Source organism: Thermomyces lanuginosus (assembly GCF_041956635.1).
Source record: "Thermomyces lanuginosus strain ATCC 200065 unplaced genomic scaffold VTN49scaffold_22, whole genome shotgun sequence".
In the NCBI taxonomy this organism is placed as follows: Eukaryota; Fungi; Ascomycota; class Eurotiomycetes; order Eurotiales; family Trichocomaceae; genus Thermomyces; species Thermomyces lanuginosus.
Window position 1 is genome coordinate 1,694,649 of NW_027192356.1, and position 15,285 is coordinate 1,709,933.

The 15,285-nt window shown below is 52.1% G+C and overlaps 7 protein-coding genes across 7 annotated transcripts; 4 read left to right on the forward strand and 3 right to left on the reverse strand.

Annotated features, from left to right (window-relative positions):
- Nucleotides 1-941: 941 nt before the first annotated feature.
- Nucleotides 942-2,016, reverse strand: VTN49DRAFT_1596 (uncharacterized protein; the record flags this gene model as incomplete). Its single annotated transcript, XM_069409227.1, has 3 exons — nt 942-1,206; nt 1,254-1,386; nt 1,440-2,016. 3 exons carry the CDS (start codon nt 2,014-2,016, stop codon nt 942-944), a joined length of 975 nt encoding a protein of 324 aa, XP_069270635.1.
- Nucleotides 2,017-2,837: 821 nt separating this feature from the next.
- VTN49DRAFT_1597 (uncharacterized protein) lies at nt 2,838-4,881 on the forward strand (the record flags this gene model as incomplete). The annotated part of the gene is made up of 6 exons (XM_069409228.1): nt 2,838-3,016; nt 3,082-3,329; nt 3,389-3,483; nt 3,541-3,942; nt 3,998-4,260; nt 4,314-4,881. The coding sequence occupies 6 exons, from the start codon at nt 2,838-2,840 to the stop codon at nt 4,879-4,881; spliced, it is 1,755 nt and encodes a 584-aa protein (XP_069270636.1).
- A 345-nt stretch (nt 4,882-5,226) lies between these two features.
- Nucleotides 5,227-6,387, forward strand: VTN49DRAFT_1598 (uncharacterized protein; the record flags this gene model as incomplete). The annotated part of the gene is made up of 1 exon (XM_069409229.1): nt 5,227-6,387. One exon carries the CDS (start codon nt 5,227-5,229, stop codon nt 6,385-6,387), a length of 1,161 nt encoding a protein of 386 aa, XP_069270637.1.
- Nucleotides 6,388-6,514: 127 nt separating this feature from the next.
- VTN49DRAFT_1599 (uncharacterized protein) lies at nt 6,515-8,125 on the reverse strand (the record flags this gene model as incomplete). Its single annotated transcript, XM_069409230.1, has 1 exon — nt 6,515-8,125. One exon carries the CDS (start codon nt 8,123-8,125, stop codon nt 6,515-6,517), a length of 1,611 nt encoding a protein of 536 aa, XP_069270638.1.
- A 586-nt stretch (nt 8,126-8,711) lies between these two features.
- Nucleotides 8,712-9,330, forward strand: VTN49DRAFT_1600 (uncharacterized protein; the record flags this gene model as incomplete). The annotated part of the gene is made up of 2 exons (XM_069409233.1): nt 8,712-8,790; nt 8,999-9,330. 2 exons carry the CDS (start codon nt 8,712-8,714, stop codon nt 9,328-9,330), a joined length of 411 nt encoding a protein of 136 aa, XP_069270639.1.
- Nucleotides 9,331-9,385: 55 nt separating this feature from the next.
- VTN49DRAFT_1601 (uncharacterized protein) lies at nt 9,386-12,341 on the forward strand (the record flags this gene model as incomplete). Its single annotated transcript, XM_069409234.1, has 3 exons — nt 9,386-9,817; nt 9,881-12,119; nt 12,172-12,341. 3 exons carry the CDS (start codon nt 9,386-9,388, stop codon nt 12,339-12,341), a joined length of 2,841 nt encoding a protein of 946 aa, XP_069270640.1.
- Nucleotides 12,342-12,835: 494 nt separating this feature from the next.
- On the reverse strand, nt 12,836-14,589 carry VTN49DRAFT_1602 (uncharacterized protein; the record flags this gene model as incomplete). The annotated part of the gene is made up of 4 exons (XM_069409235.1): nt 12,836-12,926; nt 12,986-13,821; nt 13,879-14,363; nt 14,433-14,589. 4 exons carry the CDS (start codon nt 14,587-14,589, stop codon nt 12,836-12,838), a joined length of 1,569 nt encoding a protein of 522 aa, XP_069270641.1.
- Nucleotides 14,590-15,285: the final 696 nt, after the last annotated feature.

A 15,285-nucleotide genomic window follows, 5' to 3' on the forward strand; every position in this document is an offset into this window, starting at 1 on the left:
GCGATGTAAACGTAGCAAACAACTGGTCTCACTTTGGGTCGCTTAGTAATCACAAATTCCAAATTCGACTCTCAAAGTCGCATGACTCGAATTTCTCCTCTTTGATCGCCCTCGGAATGCCACGGTCAGCACCGGAATGGGGATTCTCGTGGGAGTTTGTCGGTCAAAAAAATAACGACCACGTTGGCACTAGGCATGCACGACGTTCTCAGGGGCATATCGTTGATTGAATGCGTGACTGAGACTAGGCCGAAAGCCATTACGATAGGGAGTAGCCTAGTCGATTATTTGACAATCGGGACATCGGCATTTGCTCAGTTGTGAGAGAATGGTCGATCATAGGTTCCGAATATCCGCTTTGGTATGCCGATGAGCAGGTAGCTCTGATCTTTGGCCATCAATATCACTGAATCTGGGGAAGATGCTGGTACAGGGATTATCCAAAGTCTTGGTCCGGGAAAGACCAACAGCCAGTGTATTGTGGCTTTGATTAGATTACCGAACTTGCATGGCAATTACTTGCCATGCATCGATCGACAAAACTCCCCGCCGCAGGATTCTAGAGCCTAACACGGCATACGAAGACCGTCAGAACGCTGTTGCCTTCAGTCTGCTAAGTTTCTGTGCAACTGTAAAGTTGATGCCTTTGACAAGGCATCCTCAATGACAGATTTCATGAACAAGCTGCCAATTCCAAGTTCCGGGCACTAGCATCCGTAGCTGGGCAAGAACAGCTTGAGATGGATCTAGATGCTTTGCCGATCTAGCAGGCACCGAACGCAAACTGGGTCTAGATCTTAGTAGCGTTCTTGGATGACTGAATGCTTTCCTCGAATTGATTTACTGATTTTGGTTTATTCCCTAGGCTACTGACTGCTTCGCAGGCAATACTGTAGTTTGCGATGCGTCCATCCACCTGCTTCTCTGAGGCGTGCTAGCTATCATCCTGCGAACTCATACTTTGGCTGACCACGTGCATCAGTTGGTTTGAAGCGGAACATATGGCCGCCTTCATCGCCTGGAATGTGGCGCTTTCCACGCCACTTTCCGCTGGCCACAAAAATGATGTCGTGGTTTTTCCCACCCCAAGTGGTGCAAGCTGGATTGCGCGCTGTAAATACAATGTCCTTGAGGTGTCTGCCCTCCGGGCTGAAGACCATCACCCGGTTGGAATCGAACATGGCAATCCAGAGATTACCGTTTGTGCTGTCTTTGTTAGCATTTCTGTTCACCGGAATCCGGATTCCACATACTCGACCACCATGCCATCGGGCTCGCCAAAGGACGTTCGTCGGTCAATCAGAATGCGTTGGTTTGAGATATTGCCTGTCTCCAGGTCAAAATCAAAGGCGTAGACCAACATGGCAACCGAATCATGAAAATAGACTAAGGGCATCAGTTACGGACTCGTAGAGGAAAGGGAGCATATCAGAACGTACAAGTCTTGTTGTCTGGACTCCATCCGAGACCATTGCCGCAAATGATGCCACCATCAATCATCAAATGCAGGCTCCCATCTGGATCATACCGCCAGAGTCGTCCTTTGGGCCTTCCATAGCTCTCCGGCAACTGATTCGGACCGTACGCCATGGCCTTTAAGTCAATTTCTGCCAGCCAGAACCGGCCCTTGGCATCCACTCCGCCGTCGTTGAAGCGAAGCTCACTTCGCTTGTCTGTGGGAATGATTTCCTTGACGACTTCCATTTTGCCGGTCTGCTCGTCGAGGAAGCATACCCCTTGATAGTACGCGGCAATATAGCTCCCCGGTTTATCCTTGCGGAAAAACTGCACCGTTACGCTGTCTTCCAGCTTCAACACCCGTGCCTCCCCGATCGGATCGCCCGTCTCAGGGTCAACTTTGAGGATGTACAACTCTGGCGGCTCGGCCAGGCAGTCGACCCAATGCAGGGTCGAGTCGCTGGCCCGGTAGATGGGCGCCTCTCCCAAGACCATTGGGCCCTTGGGGCAGTAATAGAATGGCTTGCCGCCATCTAGCACCTCGAGTCCTGCTGCCATGATGATCACAGTGTCAAGCAACAGCTCAGTTGGCGTCTTTGCGGTCTGATAGTAGCTAGGACACTGTTTTACGGATGGCTATCCGAGCATCACGGTAATGCTTCCGATCAGTCTGCCGTGGGAGTTCTCTGTGGGTCAAGTGGACATGAATGATCGAGGACAATTCCCTCTGTCGTCCCCAGTCGTAACCGTCGTATGTTTCTCTACAATCTAAAGTACCTTGATTGGTTCTTCCCTGCGCATTGATATCATCAAGTGTCCCACTCATTCGGGTTCAGAGTTGAGACAAAGCGCCAGGCCATAAAAGGCGGGGAGAGCCAAGAGGCTGGGCCGCTGTCCCCCGCAGGAAGTGGGGGTTTCTTAGACCTTGATAAGCTGGGGCTAGCCGAAATGGGCTAGTGGCACTCGTTCCGATAGGAGCTCTTCCATGGTTGGCGGACAGATGCCGAAGGCGCCCTACTAGAGTACTTCGAGCGTTGCTCGAAAAAGCAATTTGGATCTAGACTGGCTCCTCGTTGATAGTAGTATCTCCCATCGTATTCCCATGAAGTCCAGCTCTACTCCCAGACATTGGAGGCTTTGGAGCTTATCAAGGCACTTGTTCAATAGTAGAATCGAGGAATTCCCACGTGGGATTCTAAAAATGATTCCATGACTCCGGGAATTTGAGTTGAGATTAGGCCTCCCTTTACCCAGTCTAGTGCCGTTCTAGTACAGAGAGAGTATGACTACTTGAAACGATAGTACTTAAAGCTTGAAGGGGATTCCTGAGTCTAAGCTCAGGTCGTCTGATTTCCATCGGTACATGCATGTTTCTATCAATGTTGTCAGATACGGAGTCGTCACGATGGCAGCGCACCAAACGTGCATTCAGCTCCTGGCATGCGTTTCACAATGCCATTCAGCTGAAGAGTTCAAAGTCTCTCCTTGTCAATGAAGATCTGCTGCCTTCGCCGCCCAAACGGCAGACGTGGACGGCATGGAATTTCTTCTCCTACTGGTAGGCTTACTTCAGCGGTCATCCAGATATTGTAGCACCTCAACTGACCATCCACCATGATCTAGGTGGAGCGAGTCCTGGGCTGTCGCAACGTGGAGTATAGGTTCGTCGTTGATCGCACTAGGCGCAACGATTCGAGATGCCTTGCTAGTCGTTCTCTTTGCCAATATTCTGTCGGCCGTGGTGATTGTGTTCAACGGACGAGCCGCCGCGCGCTATCATGTCGGTTACCCGGTCTTAGCGCACACCACGTTCGGAACTTATGCATCGTATTTCTTCGTCGTTCTCCGTGCTCTGCTGGGCATCATTTGGTGTATGTCGTACCAGCCAACAATCTGTCGCAACGTTTAACTCACCACTGGCCTTGCTCAGGCGGTGTGCAACTCTACTACGAAGGACAGTTCATTTCAATCTGTCTGCGATGTATCTTTCCTGGGTGGACGAGAATTCCGAATCATATTCCTCCAGTAAGCATCGCTTGATAAATCGAAGCTGTTTTGGTCCCTGGACTCAATCTCCTATAGGAGCAGCAAATTACAACCCAGGGCCTGGTGGGCTTCTTGCTCGCTTTCCTCTTCACTCTTCCGTTCATGCTCATCCACACCTCGAAAATCCGCCATCTGTTCAGTGTCAAGTCTATCATATTCCCGCTCGCAGGAATGGGAGTCGTGTGCTGGGCGACGACCGCCAACGGAGGTGTGTCTGCCGACAAGTTAGAAGATGAGTCTCTGCGACCTCCAACCTCGATCTTCGCCTGGGGTATCATCTCCCAGTTCAACTCGGTGATGGGAGCAAATTCAGCGTTGCTCGTTACGGTTCCGGATTTGGCGAGATACTCCAAAACCCCCAATGCACAAGTCTGGGGCCAGTTGCTGGGTTTACCTCTAGCGCAAACAGTTTGTGCTGCTTTTGGCATGATCACCACGGTAAGTAAGACTTCTCGCTCTCATACGCACAACTGTGATCTAAGTGTCCTGGCAGGCCGCCGTCAAGAACATGTACGGCGAAGCATATTGGAATCCCTACGATCTGCTAAACGGAATCTTGGACCGTTCCTATAATTCCAAGGCCCGTGCAGGAGTATTCTTCGCGTCGGCATCGTTCGCGTTCTCAACATTGGGCACATCCATTGCTTGCAATATTGTTCCTTTTGCGGCCGATGTCACGTATCTCGCTTCGAGGTACATCAACATCATTCGAGGGCAATTCCTGTGTCTGATCATTTCTTTTGCCATTGTTCCCTGGTAAGACCAGTGGCCAACCATCAATGGAAATGGCTGACGCTGACACCTTTCAGGAGGATCGTTGCCACCGCCAACGGTTTCCTCTCTTTCCTCAGCGGCTATTCCATCTTCCAAGGTTCGGTGGTTGGCATCATGATCGTGGACTACTTTCTCATTCGTCGCGGTAATCTCCATATCCGCGACATGTACACCACATCCCCCGATGGACGCTACCACTACTTCTACGGCGTCAACATCTGCAGCATCATCGCATTCATCGTCGGCTTTGCGCTGCCTATGCCCGGGTTCATCGGCATCTTCGGTACAACGACCGTCAGCGATGAAGCCACGCATATGTTTTACCTCGGTTGGGTGCTCAGTTTCGCGGCTGGGGCCGTGTCCTACTGGGTGACGAGAACGCTCACAGCACGCAGTGAGTTGCGAGAGTACCGTTATCTCAAATTCGAACAGCTGGTCCCGCAGTCGATTGACACAGGAGATGCACACGACTGTCTTATCATTGATGGAGAAGTCATCATTGGTTCTCCGGTGCATCACGATGCCAGCGCTAGTATCCGTAGTGCGGACAATGGTGTTGAGCCCAAGGTTGGCCCGGGGGCAACTTACAAAGAATCTGTATGATTCGGGACATATTATATGCTTTGACATGTACTCTTTATCTTTGATGCTGTACCTACTACTAATGAGGCTACTGTTCTCAATGTGAGTTCAACAATACTATGAATCAGGAGAATCTATTCCATAATTCCTATGAAGCGATGTACCATCAAGGTGCTGAACTTAGTAATAGGGCTAGCCCTGTAGAGACAAACAGGACAAACATTTCCATTTTTGAAAATTTCTGGGACGACTGCTCGTGTTGCTAGGCGGCAGCGCTCCTTTCAACATAGATCTGGAACAACGGGTTCTGTTGATATGGCATAGATTTCGAGGTCTAGTTACAGTCATCGAGCGATTGTGTTATCAATGTCTTTTTTGTGTGGCCGATGCGGCACTTCTCTGCCCGCGACTCCCGGCAGCAGGATCTTCCTGACAAGAGGATTTGCCTGGACGACGGGCAGCAAGCATGACCCATTCGAGCGAGATGCGATAGTTCAATTTTATCCGCAGTACCGAACAGTAAGTCGTCGGTATGCATCCACATCACCGCAACCGAAACAACAACCTACACCTCTCGCGCGTCGAAAATCCTCGACGACGACTTCCCTCTCCGCGGACGTGAACCCGCCGGCGAGCACACGCCCCGATCAGCTCGATCTGCCTGCCGCTGTCGACCCAACCGCGTCGCTCAAAGATAAATTCAGCCGCTACATCGCCCTTGGCAAGGCATACCTCACCTTTTACAAGAACGGACTGAAAAATGTCTACCACAACTACCGAGCGTCGATCCCGCTCCGTCGGTCGCTTGGCTTACCCGTATACCTTCCATCATCACCTCCGCCGCGCGCCACGGCCGCAGGCGAGAAGCCATTCCAGACGGTCGTTGATTCATTGAATCTCAGCCGAGCCAATTTCCAGCTGGTCCGCCGCGCCGCATACGATGTCCGGCGCACCATCCCCTTCGCGCTCGTCCTCCTCATTTGCGCCGAGCTCACACCCCTCGCAGTCCTAGCGCTCGGCGACGCCGTTACCCCATACACATGCCGCGTGCCGCAACAAATCGACAAGACCCGTCTGAAGCGCGCGCAGCTCAAGCGCGACGCGCTCGCCGCCATTCAGGCTAGTCTCGGTCTGTCAACCAGCATCAAGCCTGGCTCGGAGCAGGAGTTGACCTGGCTGGCCGAGAATTTTGCCTCCCCGGAATTCGTAAACACGGCGTCGGCGGAGCAGGTCCTCCTCGGGTGTGCCATGTTCGGGCTTACAAAGCGCATCGACCGTCCGGCGTTTCTCGTTCCCTGGGTGTATCGGCCGCGGCTGCGGCGCTGGGCGGAGTACCTTGCGCTGGACGATCGGTTGATTGTCCGTGGCGGTGGTGTGGATGCTTTGACGCCGGAGGAGGTCCGTATTGCGGTCGATGAGCGCGGGGGTATTGGCGTCGGCGTAGGGGGTGGGCACGCGCGGGACGCAGTGGAGCAGGAAAGGAAGTGGTTGGCGCAGTGGCTGCAAAAGCGGAATGTCGTTGCATGAAAACAAAATCATAGACCAAACATATAGAATGGCCCATAGATTGGTAGTTTTTTTTTTTTTTTTTGGATTCAAGGCTATGTACAATACCACATTTGGGTATATTCCTGGTTGAAGTTGTTTTGGGCAACTATTGTACAATTCTATCATCGAGAGGTTCCTTTCCAGCCTCTCTCATCTCCTCCGCCTTTCGATACCACCATATCCGGTTCCTCAGATCTTCAAAATCATCAAAATTCGCCCGAAGCGCCGATGCCAGGATACTGTCGTCCCTGGTCAAAGACCCATCATTCCGATCCCAAGAATCCACCGCCTCGCGGAGCTGCGTATACGCCTCTGCGAACGCCTTCTGCAACTCCGTCGTGCGCGTACATGATAGCCCGACGTCCTGGAGCGGACTGACCGGGTCCTGAATGCAGAGGTGCTGCGCAGCCGGCTGGTTTTTCCGGTGGCTGGCGTGCAGCTTAAAGCGGAGCAGGGCGCGTTGGCCACGCAGGTGCTTCGGTTCGCTGCCATTGCCGTTTTGGATCGCATTCAGGGTGGCTTGGCGGAGACTGGCAAAGGTGAAGTAGCCGGCGGGTTCGGCGGAGATGCCGGTGGTGGTAAGGGAGATTTGATTGCCGTAGGTGTCGAGTAAGGAGAAGAGCAGGTTGGCGAGGTTGTTGGGGCCTGATTGTTGTTCCTGTGCGTGGAGTTTGAGAAATGAGATGATGAGGAGGGTTAAGCCGTAGGGATTGATGGAAGAGTTGTCGCTGCCGAAGAGTCCCCGAGATTCCAAAATCATCCGGATAGTTGTGTAGAGGGGAGAGAGTTCTGGAAATTCCTCGTGACATAACTTGATGAATTCCATGCTCTCGAGGAACTTTCTCCGACTGGTAATAACCACCGGTAAGCCGGATCTGTGAGCAATCTTCATCAAGAGATATTTCTCATTGATGACGTGGACATTGTCGAATAGCGTGCTTCGCTCCAGTGCCGACTTCACCATAGAGATTGTCTGCTGGTCGACCTCTCCCGTCCGCGAACGGCTGATCGGCAGGAGGACATCCACTGTAGAATGGCCCAGGGCCATATTGGCCATCCTTGAGCCGATGAGCCGAGGTGTCTCGGGTGATATGGCCTGCAAAACTGCAATAATACTCCGCAGTATCGATTTCGTCACGGTGACCTCCTTCGGCGTTGGCGTCATGTATCGCTGCAGAGACTCAATCTCCGCATTCAGCCTAGTCATGCCATTATCTTGGTCGGCATTGCCATTGACTAATGATAGCCATGGTTTCTGCGCGGGTCTGTCCGCGCGAACTGTCCATGAAAGACGGTGTTGAGACGATTTCAGTTCTTCTGTTTTGGGGGGTTGACTTCTTGCTTCACTCTTCACCTTTGCAGTCTCCTTCCGTGTTTTATTTTTATTTGATCCATCATCTTGTGGTCTAGATGCAGATTTGTCGACATTTGACGTTTCCTCGCGTGCCGACGGGCGTTGGGCCGTAATTCTCGGACGATCACGGCGTTTCGCGATCAGATTTGATCGATTAAATTGCCGATGTCTTTCAAGAGTTTTCTGTAAACTGTTGCGATAGATCAGCACCGGCTGTCTCTTCGCCAACGGTGCTGTCACTTGATAATGCCTGATTCTGCCCGGATTGAGGGCTCCAACCCTTGATGGTCGAGCGCCTGCAGATACTCGATGGTCAGCGAAAGGACGACATCTCGCAGCGACGACTCTGCACTCGGCCTGCATATGCAAATGGTCGTCGAGTATCTAAACAGCTGAATCTAGCAGTGCAGGCAGTTTTCGAAATGCGCGCGGGTTACGCAGGCGTCTACCAGATTTCATGAACGTCACTGGAAACCTTGCAGGGTCTCGGGCCAATCAATTTGCCTTATCGCACGTGATAAGATATGGATAAGGGCCGGCATAATCACGTGGTGATAATCATGCATTGATCAACCATGGGGCGCCGCTGAGACGCTGAAAGTTGGCATGTGAAAAAGGCATGATAAGGGTTTCATCAATCACATGATCTAAAGAATGATCTGTTAATCACGTGAAAAATTGGCCATCGGGTTTCTCGCTTTCTTTTACTCCGTGAAATGGTACGGCCCGACTGAGTTGTTTTCTAGCATCTTCTGAGTTTGAACTCAGTCCTTGCTACACATGCTATGACGTGACAGTGTCATCTCACTAGGCCCAGCGGGGAATTTTCTCTGGGCAACGCGCAGCGTCAGGGCATTGTCAATGGCGGATTCCAGTCCCGACCAACTCCGGTCAAACTGTGCCGATTCTGCATGTCATCTGCGCTAAATTCAATTTTTGCTGCGACAGCATGCCTTCTCAGACGGCGATTGGAACCAATGGAAGTTGTTTGGACTGCGTTCTTTTGACGGATTCACTGAGAAACAGGGGTGAGTTGCTGCAGCCACGTTGCGCCCCTTTGAGCGTTTTCTGGACAGTCCTTTTTGAGAGAATAGAAAGCCATGCAAAGCCATGCATGATGAGTTTAATGGTTCATCAAATCAATCGGATAAATTAGCAGGAAAAAAAACCTGTATTCCCGTGGTTACTGCTCCGTGCCATCGTAAGGTTACTTGAACGTAGTTAGGGCGTTTCCAGGATCTGTCGTCCATGATGTTCTCCCGCCTTGGACGGACCGGCGGACAAGCCCTTGTTTCGCCCAGACACCAGCAGATTTTGACCTCTGCTTAAGAACATTCTCGTACCTGCGACGGCGCCATCAATCCGATCGTGTCCATCCATGGCGACCAGAGCACCATAGCAACCTTCTTTCAACCCTACCCTCACTCGTTCCAACCTCCCATCCCGCCAACCCCGCTCGACATCGTTCAGTGCCCTTTGGCACCGCAATCAGCGCCAATTCCCAGCAAAACGCACCGCTGATCCCAACAAATGTGCTGATCTGGAGCAGAACGTGCCAGTGCTCCTGACCACGATTTCCTCTGCACCACAAATCCCGTTCCACATACCCTCCCCCGTATCCAGATGGCATTCGAACAAGGAACTCCAGATCGAATCCCTCCAGATCAACCGGATCCCGTTCTGGTAGGGCCCGGATTGTCAACTCTGGGCGAGGGCGCATACGTCAAGTCGGCGACGGCGACTCCAGTCACGGTGCCTGATGAGAAGCCGTCTGAGCCCGTCGAGGCGTCCTACTTCTCGAGCGTACCTGGAACGGCCACTACAACCAAGGATGCCTATATAAAATCGCCGATCAGTCCGGCGGAGGCCGCCTCGGGCGCCGCCTCGGGCCCGGAACTCCTTCGCCGTTTAAGTCTGGTGGGAGCCACCAGCCCGGACTCTCCGGTGGTGACAGATCCTCGCTCCGCTCATCCCGGATTGCACTTGTCCGGGCGCATTATCAGCGCTGCCTTTTGCATTCCCTATCGACTGAGTTTTTCACCTGAATCGGACTGGGTATGGAAATATGTGCCGCTTTCATGATTACCGACGTGTTTGCTAATGTGTTCCGTATTCTAGGAATTGAGACACCGGCCAGGGCAGTCGGCGATGTTTGATTCATTTGTCCAGCTAGCGTCCGAAAAATCGCCTTGGAAGCACGTACTTGTCGGTTGGACCGGCGAAATTGAGCCCGTTCTCCCCGGCCGAACTCCTCCATTGTCCGTCGGGTTAAATGAGAAGTCCCCCAGTGTGACGCCATCCCTGGAGGCGACGGCAATTAACAAGGCTGCTGCGCCTGTTCCAGTTGATGCAACACAGAAACAGCCCGCCCATCCGCTGGTGGAGGGTATTCGCCTCACAAAGGAAGATAGACAGAGGCTGGAGGAGCACCTGAAAGACAGCAAATATGGCGAGATCCTTCCGGTCTGGGCGTCGAGTGAGAGTGACGAGCCCAATGATGAGGAATTGTTGTTGAAGGACCAGTCACGTTGGAGGCGGTTTGCCGAGCGGGAGCTCTACCCTCTTCTGCACTACAAGCACAATGGTCCTTCTGATGGCCGCTCGGAGCGCAAGTGGTGGGGAGACTACCTTCGGCTGAATCGGCTCTTTGCCGATAGGATTCTGGAGATATACCAGCCCGGCGACATTATCTGGGTCCATGATTATCATTTGTTCCTTCTTCCGAATCTTCTGCGCCAGCGCTTGCCAAACATCTACATCGGTTTCTTCTTGCACTCGCCTTTCCCCAGCAGCGAATACGTCCGCTGCCTTGCGAAGCGCAAGGAAATTCTCACAGGTGTTTTGGGCGCCAATATGATCGGCTTTCAGACATACTCGTACTCGCGCCATTTCTCGTCCTGTTGCACACGGGTGCTAGGCTTCGATTCCAATTCCGCCGGTGTAGACGCCTACGGAGCACATGTCGCAGTGGATGTATTTCCAACAGGCATCGACGTCAACAATGTCTTGAAAGCTGCCTACGGTTCGCCAGACATTGAAAAAGTCGTCGAAGGTATCAAGAAACTGTACGCTGGCAAGAAAATCATTGTTGGACGAGATCGGCTGGACAGCGTGCGTGGTGTAGCGCAGAAACTCCAGGCGTTCGAAGTTTTCCTCGATCGGTATCCACAATGGCGTGACAAGGTCGTCTTGATTCAGGTTACCAGCCCGACGAGCATGGAGGAACAGAAAGAGGACCCAGATAATAAGATTGGCAGCCAGGTGTCGAATCTGGTGTCGACAATTAACGGGCGCTTTGGCTCTCTGAGCTTCTCACCCGTACAGTACTATCCTCAATACATCTCCCAGCAAGAGTACTTTGGTCTCTTGCGGGTTGCTGATGTGGCTCTGATCACTAGCGTCCGCGACGGGATGAACACGACTAGTCTAGAGTATGTACTCTGCCAGCAAAAGAGTCACGGTCCGCTCATCCTGTCTGAATTCTCGGGAACTGCTGCGATGCTCCCAGCCGCGATCACCATCAACCCATGGGATCTGTCAGGCGTAGCGGCCGCTATCGACCGGGCGCTGAGCATGAGCGAGGAAGAAAAGGCAGAGATGCATCAAAAACTGTACAAGCACGTTACGTCCAACACGGTCACTTCGTGGACTCAGCAGTATCTGAACCGCCTGCTCACGAATCTGTCCTCGTTTGACCAGTCGATTGCGACACCCACTCTGGACAGGACGCTGTTGTTGAAGCAATACCGCAAGGCCAAGAGACGGCTCTTCATGTTCGACTACGACGGTACGCTGACGCCCATCGTCAAAGATCCACAAGCGGCCATTCCGTCCGACCGCGTCATCCGCACAATCAAGAGTCTGGCAGCCGATCCGAAGAACTCCGTCTGGATCATCAGCGGCCGCGACCAAGCCTTTTTGGACGAATGGATGGGCCACATCCCGGAACTGGGTCTCAGCGCCGAACATGGGTGCTTTATTCGAAAGCCACGCAGCGATGACTGGGAGAACCTCGCCGCGCGGACGGACATGTCCTGGCAAAAGGACGTGATGGACATCTTCCAGCACTTCACTGAGCGTACACAGGGCTCGTTCATCGAGCGCAAGCGTGTGGCGCTGACCTGGCACTACCGCCGCGCAGATCCGGAGTATGGCGCGTTCCAGGCTAAGGAATGCCGTAAGCAACTCGAGGAAACGGTCATGAAGCGGTACGACGTGGAGGTGATGTCTGGCAAAGCCAACCTCGAGGTGCGACCGACGTTTGTCAACAAGGGCAACATCGCAAGTCGATTAGTTAGGGAGTTTGCCGAGCCGCCGGACTTTGTTTTGTGTCTGGGTGATGATTTTACCGATGAAGGTAGGCAATCTTCAGGTGTTTTTTATATGGGATTTCGCTAATGGGATGACAGACATGTTCCGTGCTCTGCGCGAATCCTCGCTGCCACCACAACACGTCTTCTCCGTGACGGTGGGTGCGAGCTCGAAACAGACCCTGGCCAGCTGGCATTTGCTCGAGCCAGCCGATGTGATTGCTACCATCACATCATTGAACAACAGCTCGACGAGCCTGGACTATTAAAGCTCTCCTTTTCGAGCATGATAGAAACAATGGCCATAATGTGATTATAGATTCTGTTTGTTATGCTATTAGTTGCTGTGTCTGGAGCAGTTTGCATCAAAGACAGAGTGACTAGAATAGATGTTAGATTATTGACTTCTTTTTCTTCCCCGTGGTGTATTAACTATTGAATCTATGGAAGACCTGATCTGTGATTGACCTCTGATTCCTGATGGAACTGGATCCACTAGGTATAGAGAAAGAAAAGGCCCTTTCGAAGGCAATGGATCGTAATCACAAACGACCTCGTTGACATACGGAGTATTGATTGAGACTAGACGATGGATCATTCCAAATCGACACCAGCTGCGATGGCTGAGGTGCCTTACTGAACCCTGTATTTATCGCTGGAATCGAAAAAACATGGTCCCTGATGACCCAAAAGTCGTTGTTTATATTATTGTTCTCTCGTCGTTGTATTATATAGCATTCAGGAAATGTCCGACCTCGTAAAGTCATGACAGAGAATCGTTCACGTCATTGAACAGCCCTAAGTACCTGGCGAAGTTTTCTGCAGAATCTGCTTCCGCTTGTCGAGGATGATCACTGACACTTTACTCAGTACGATCACATCGTCTGTTGACGGGACAGTAATAAATACTTACGGCTGATATTCCCCAGCCAGCAAACTGAATTGCTCTCCTGCCGCAGCGGCAACCAACTTTTTCCCCTTGACATGCTCGTTCTGTAGCCGAGTCGGCAGTTCGATCCAAAAATCAGTATGGCCAGCCCGGTTCTGGGCATTCAGACCCCAACTATAGGCCTCGCCTTCCTCCGTGACGGCAATGGAATGGTTTCCGCCAGCTGTAGCATGAACAACCTTGCCACTGATTCCCTGGATCACCGTCGGTTCTTTCAAGATCAGTGGCTCACTGTGAGCGCCGTAGATAGTTTTGGATGGTGGAATGTCTTTTAAGAGAATGCCCAGGGCCTTCTGATTGATCCGGCCCCATGCCAGGCACTGGCCTTGCTCCGTCACCGCAATGCTGTGATCTCTTCCGCCCAGAATGAACGTCAACTGGGCATGATTTCGGAAAATTCGAACTTCAGTTGGGTATGGGACGCCGGCGTCCGTATGGCCGGCACCTCTGGTGTGGCCGGGTTGGCCGTAATTGTTCGCACCCCAGGCATACACCTTGCCATCTCTTCGGATGGCGAAGGAGTGGTAAAGCCCAGTTCCAATATCCACTATGTTCTTTGGGAGAGCGCATTGACCCGGCACAAGGCCCGTTGGCCGGTTCAAGCGGCCGAGAAGCCTTCTTCCCAGTTGGCCACGATCTCCACAGCCCCAGGTGAAAATTGACCCGGCTGAAGTCAGTGCCAGGACATGCTGTGCTCCGGCAGCAAGCTTGATCACTTTCTTTAGATTTGGTACCTGACGTGGTGTCTTTTGGGATTCCCCCTCTGCGGAGAAGCCGAGAATTCTGTCATTTTTACTGTTCTGGTCCATCATGAGCCACTAAGCGCTGGACATGACACGGCCAACGATTGCCCTTACTAGGAACGTTCCCCAGCCATAGACCAGCCCTTGATTCGTAAGGGCAAACGTCGCATTATCCGTGGCGACTACTTGTGTGAAAACCGTTCCATCCGGGAAATGCGACGAATCCACCGGCATTGGTGTGCTTTCGTCGAGAAGCCCAAGCTCTTCAGTGTCGCTCTCTTCAGCGTTGTTTTTGTCAGAACTTTTGCGCGCCTTCTTCGATTTCGATTTGGCACCAGTATCTCTGCCCAATTGCCCGTCATCATTAACGCCCCAGGTTAGGATTCGATTATCATGGGTCAATGCCACCGAGTGTGATCTTCCGGCTGCGATTTGGACCACGCCGATGGTTTCTGCGCGGAGCTTGGGATTGACGATTGGTTCCCGGACGATGACTTCGTTGGTTGCGTCTCCGAGACCAAGCTCACCGTAATAATTTGTCCCAAACACATACACGTTCAGCCGCCGTGTCGGGGCGTGAGTCAAGATAGGAGGAGTTTCTGGCCGTGATCCATTAGACTTGAGGCGTGATCTGGGGCCATGTCTTCTGCTGGTGTTTGCTCTCGCACCTTTTCGCTCCCTAACCTTCTTTCCGGTCTCGGTTCCCTTAGAGGGGGAAGCCTTTCTTTTTCTGTTGCCGGAAGATGTTCGAGAACCGGATATTCCATCTGATTGACGCGAGGAGCTCGCTTTCTTGCTTATCGCCTGTTGACGTTTCGGAGGCATGGTTCACTTTCAGATCGTTTCTTCCGTTTCTTTCTGATGACTGGGAAGGATCGTGCATTGAGCTCCATGCCATGTGGAACGCATTGATGTTATACGCCTCCTGAACAAAGCCAACGAGGATTTCTGAAGCTTTCAACATCATGGTAGCTGAAACGTTTCCACATATAGAGCCAGGATGAGAGGAATGGGAACCAGTAAACAGATCAACCGAGACAAAGACAGAGAATTGCTTTGCTACCTGCTGGATGAAATTGATACGGCCCCAAAAAATCGAGAAACAGGACTGAAAGAAGACTATTCAGGAAATACAACACTAATGGTGCTGTTGTGGAATAGGAATAGCATCTGTTCCACATGGGCATCCTTTGGGCGAGTGATCCAGCCAGCAAGCAGTTGGAGGGGAAAGTAGTCTAAAATCAGTTCCCGGACAATGGAATATCCAACGCATGCCTCTCTCTACGACTGGAAAAGCGCGGCTGATCGGTTCTTCAATTTACGCTTGTAAACACTGCTCGTCGATCAACGCGTCAGGCAGCAGCGATGGTGAGGAGACACGAGCATTGTTCACCATCAAGTCACCCCGCGGGTCTTGATCGATAAAGTTAACGCCCATTGATGAGGTGTAAGCGACGGAATCTACCGGACTGCTCGCGCTGAATCACTTCATGGGTCATGACAGATACTACCAGACGATAT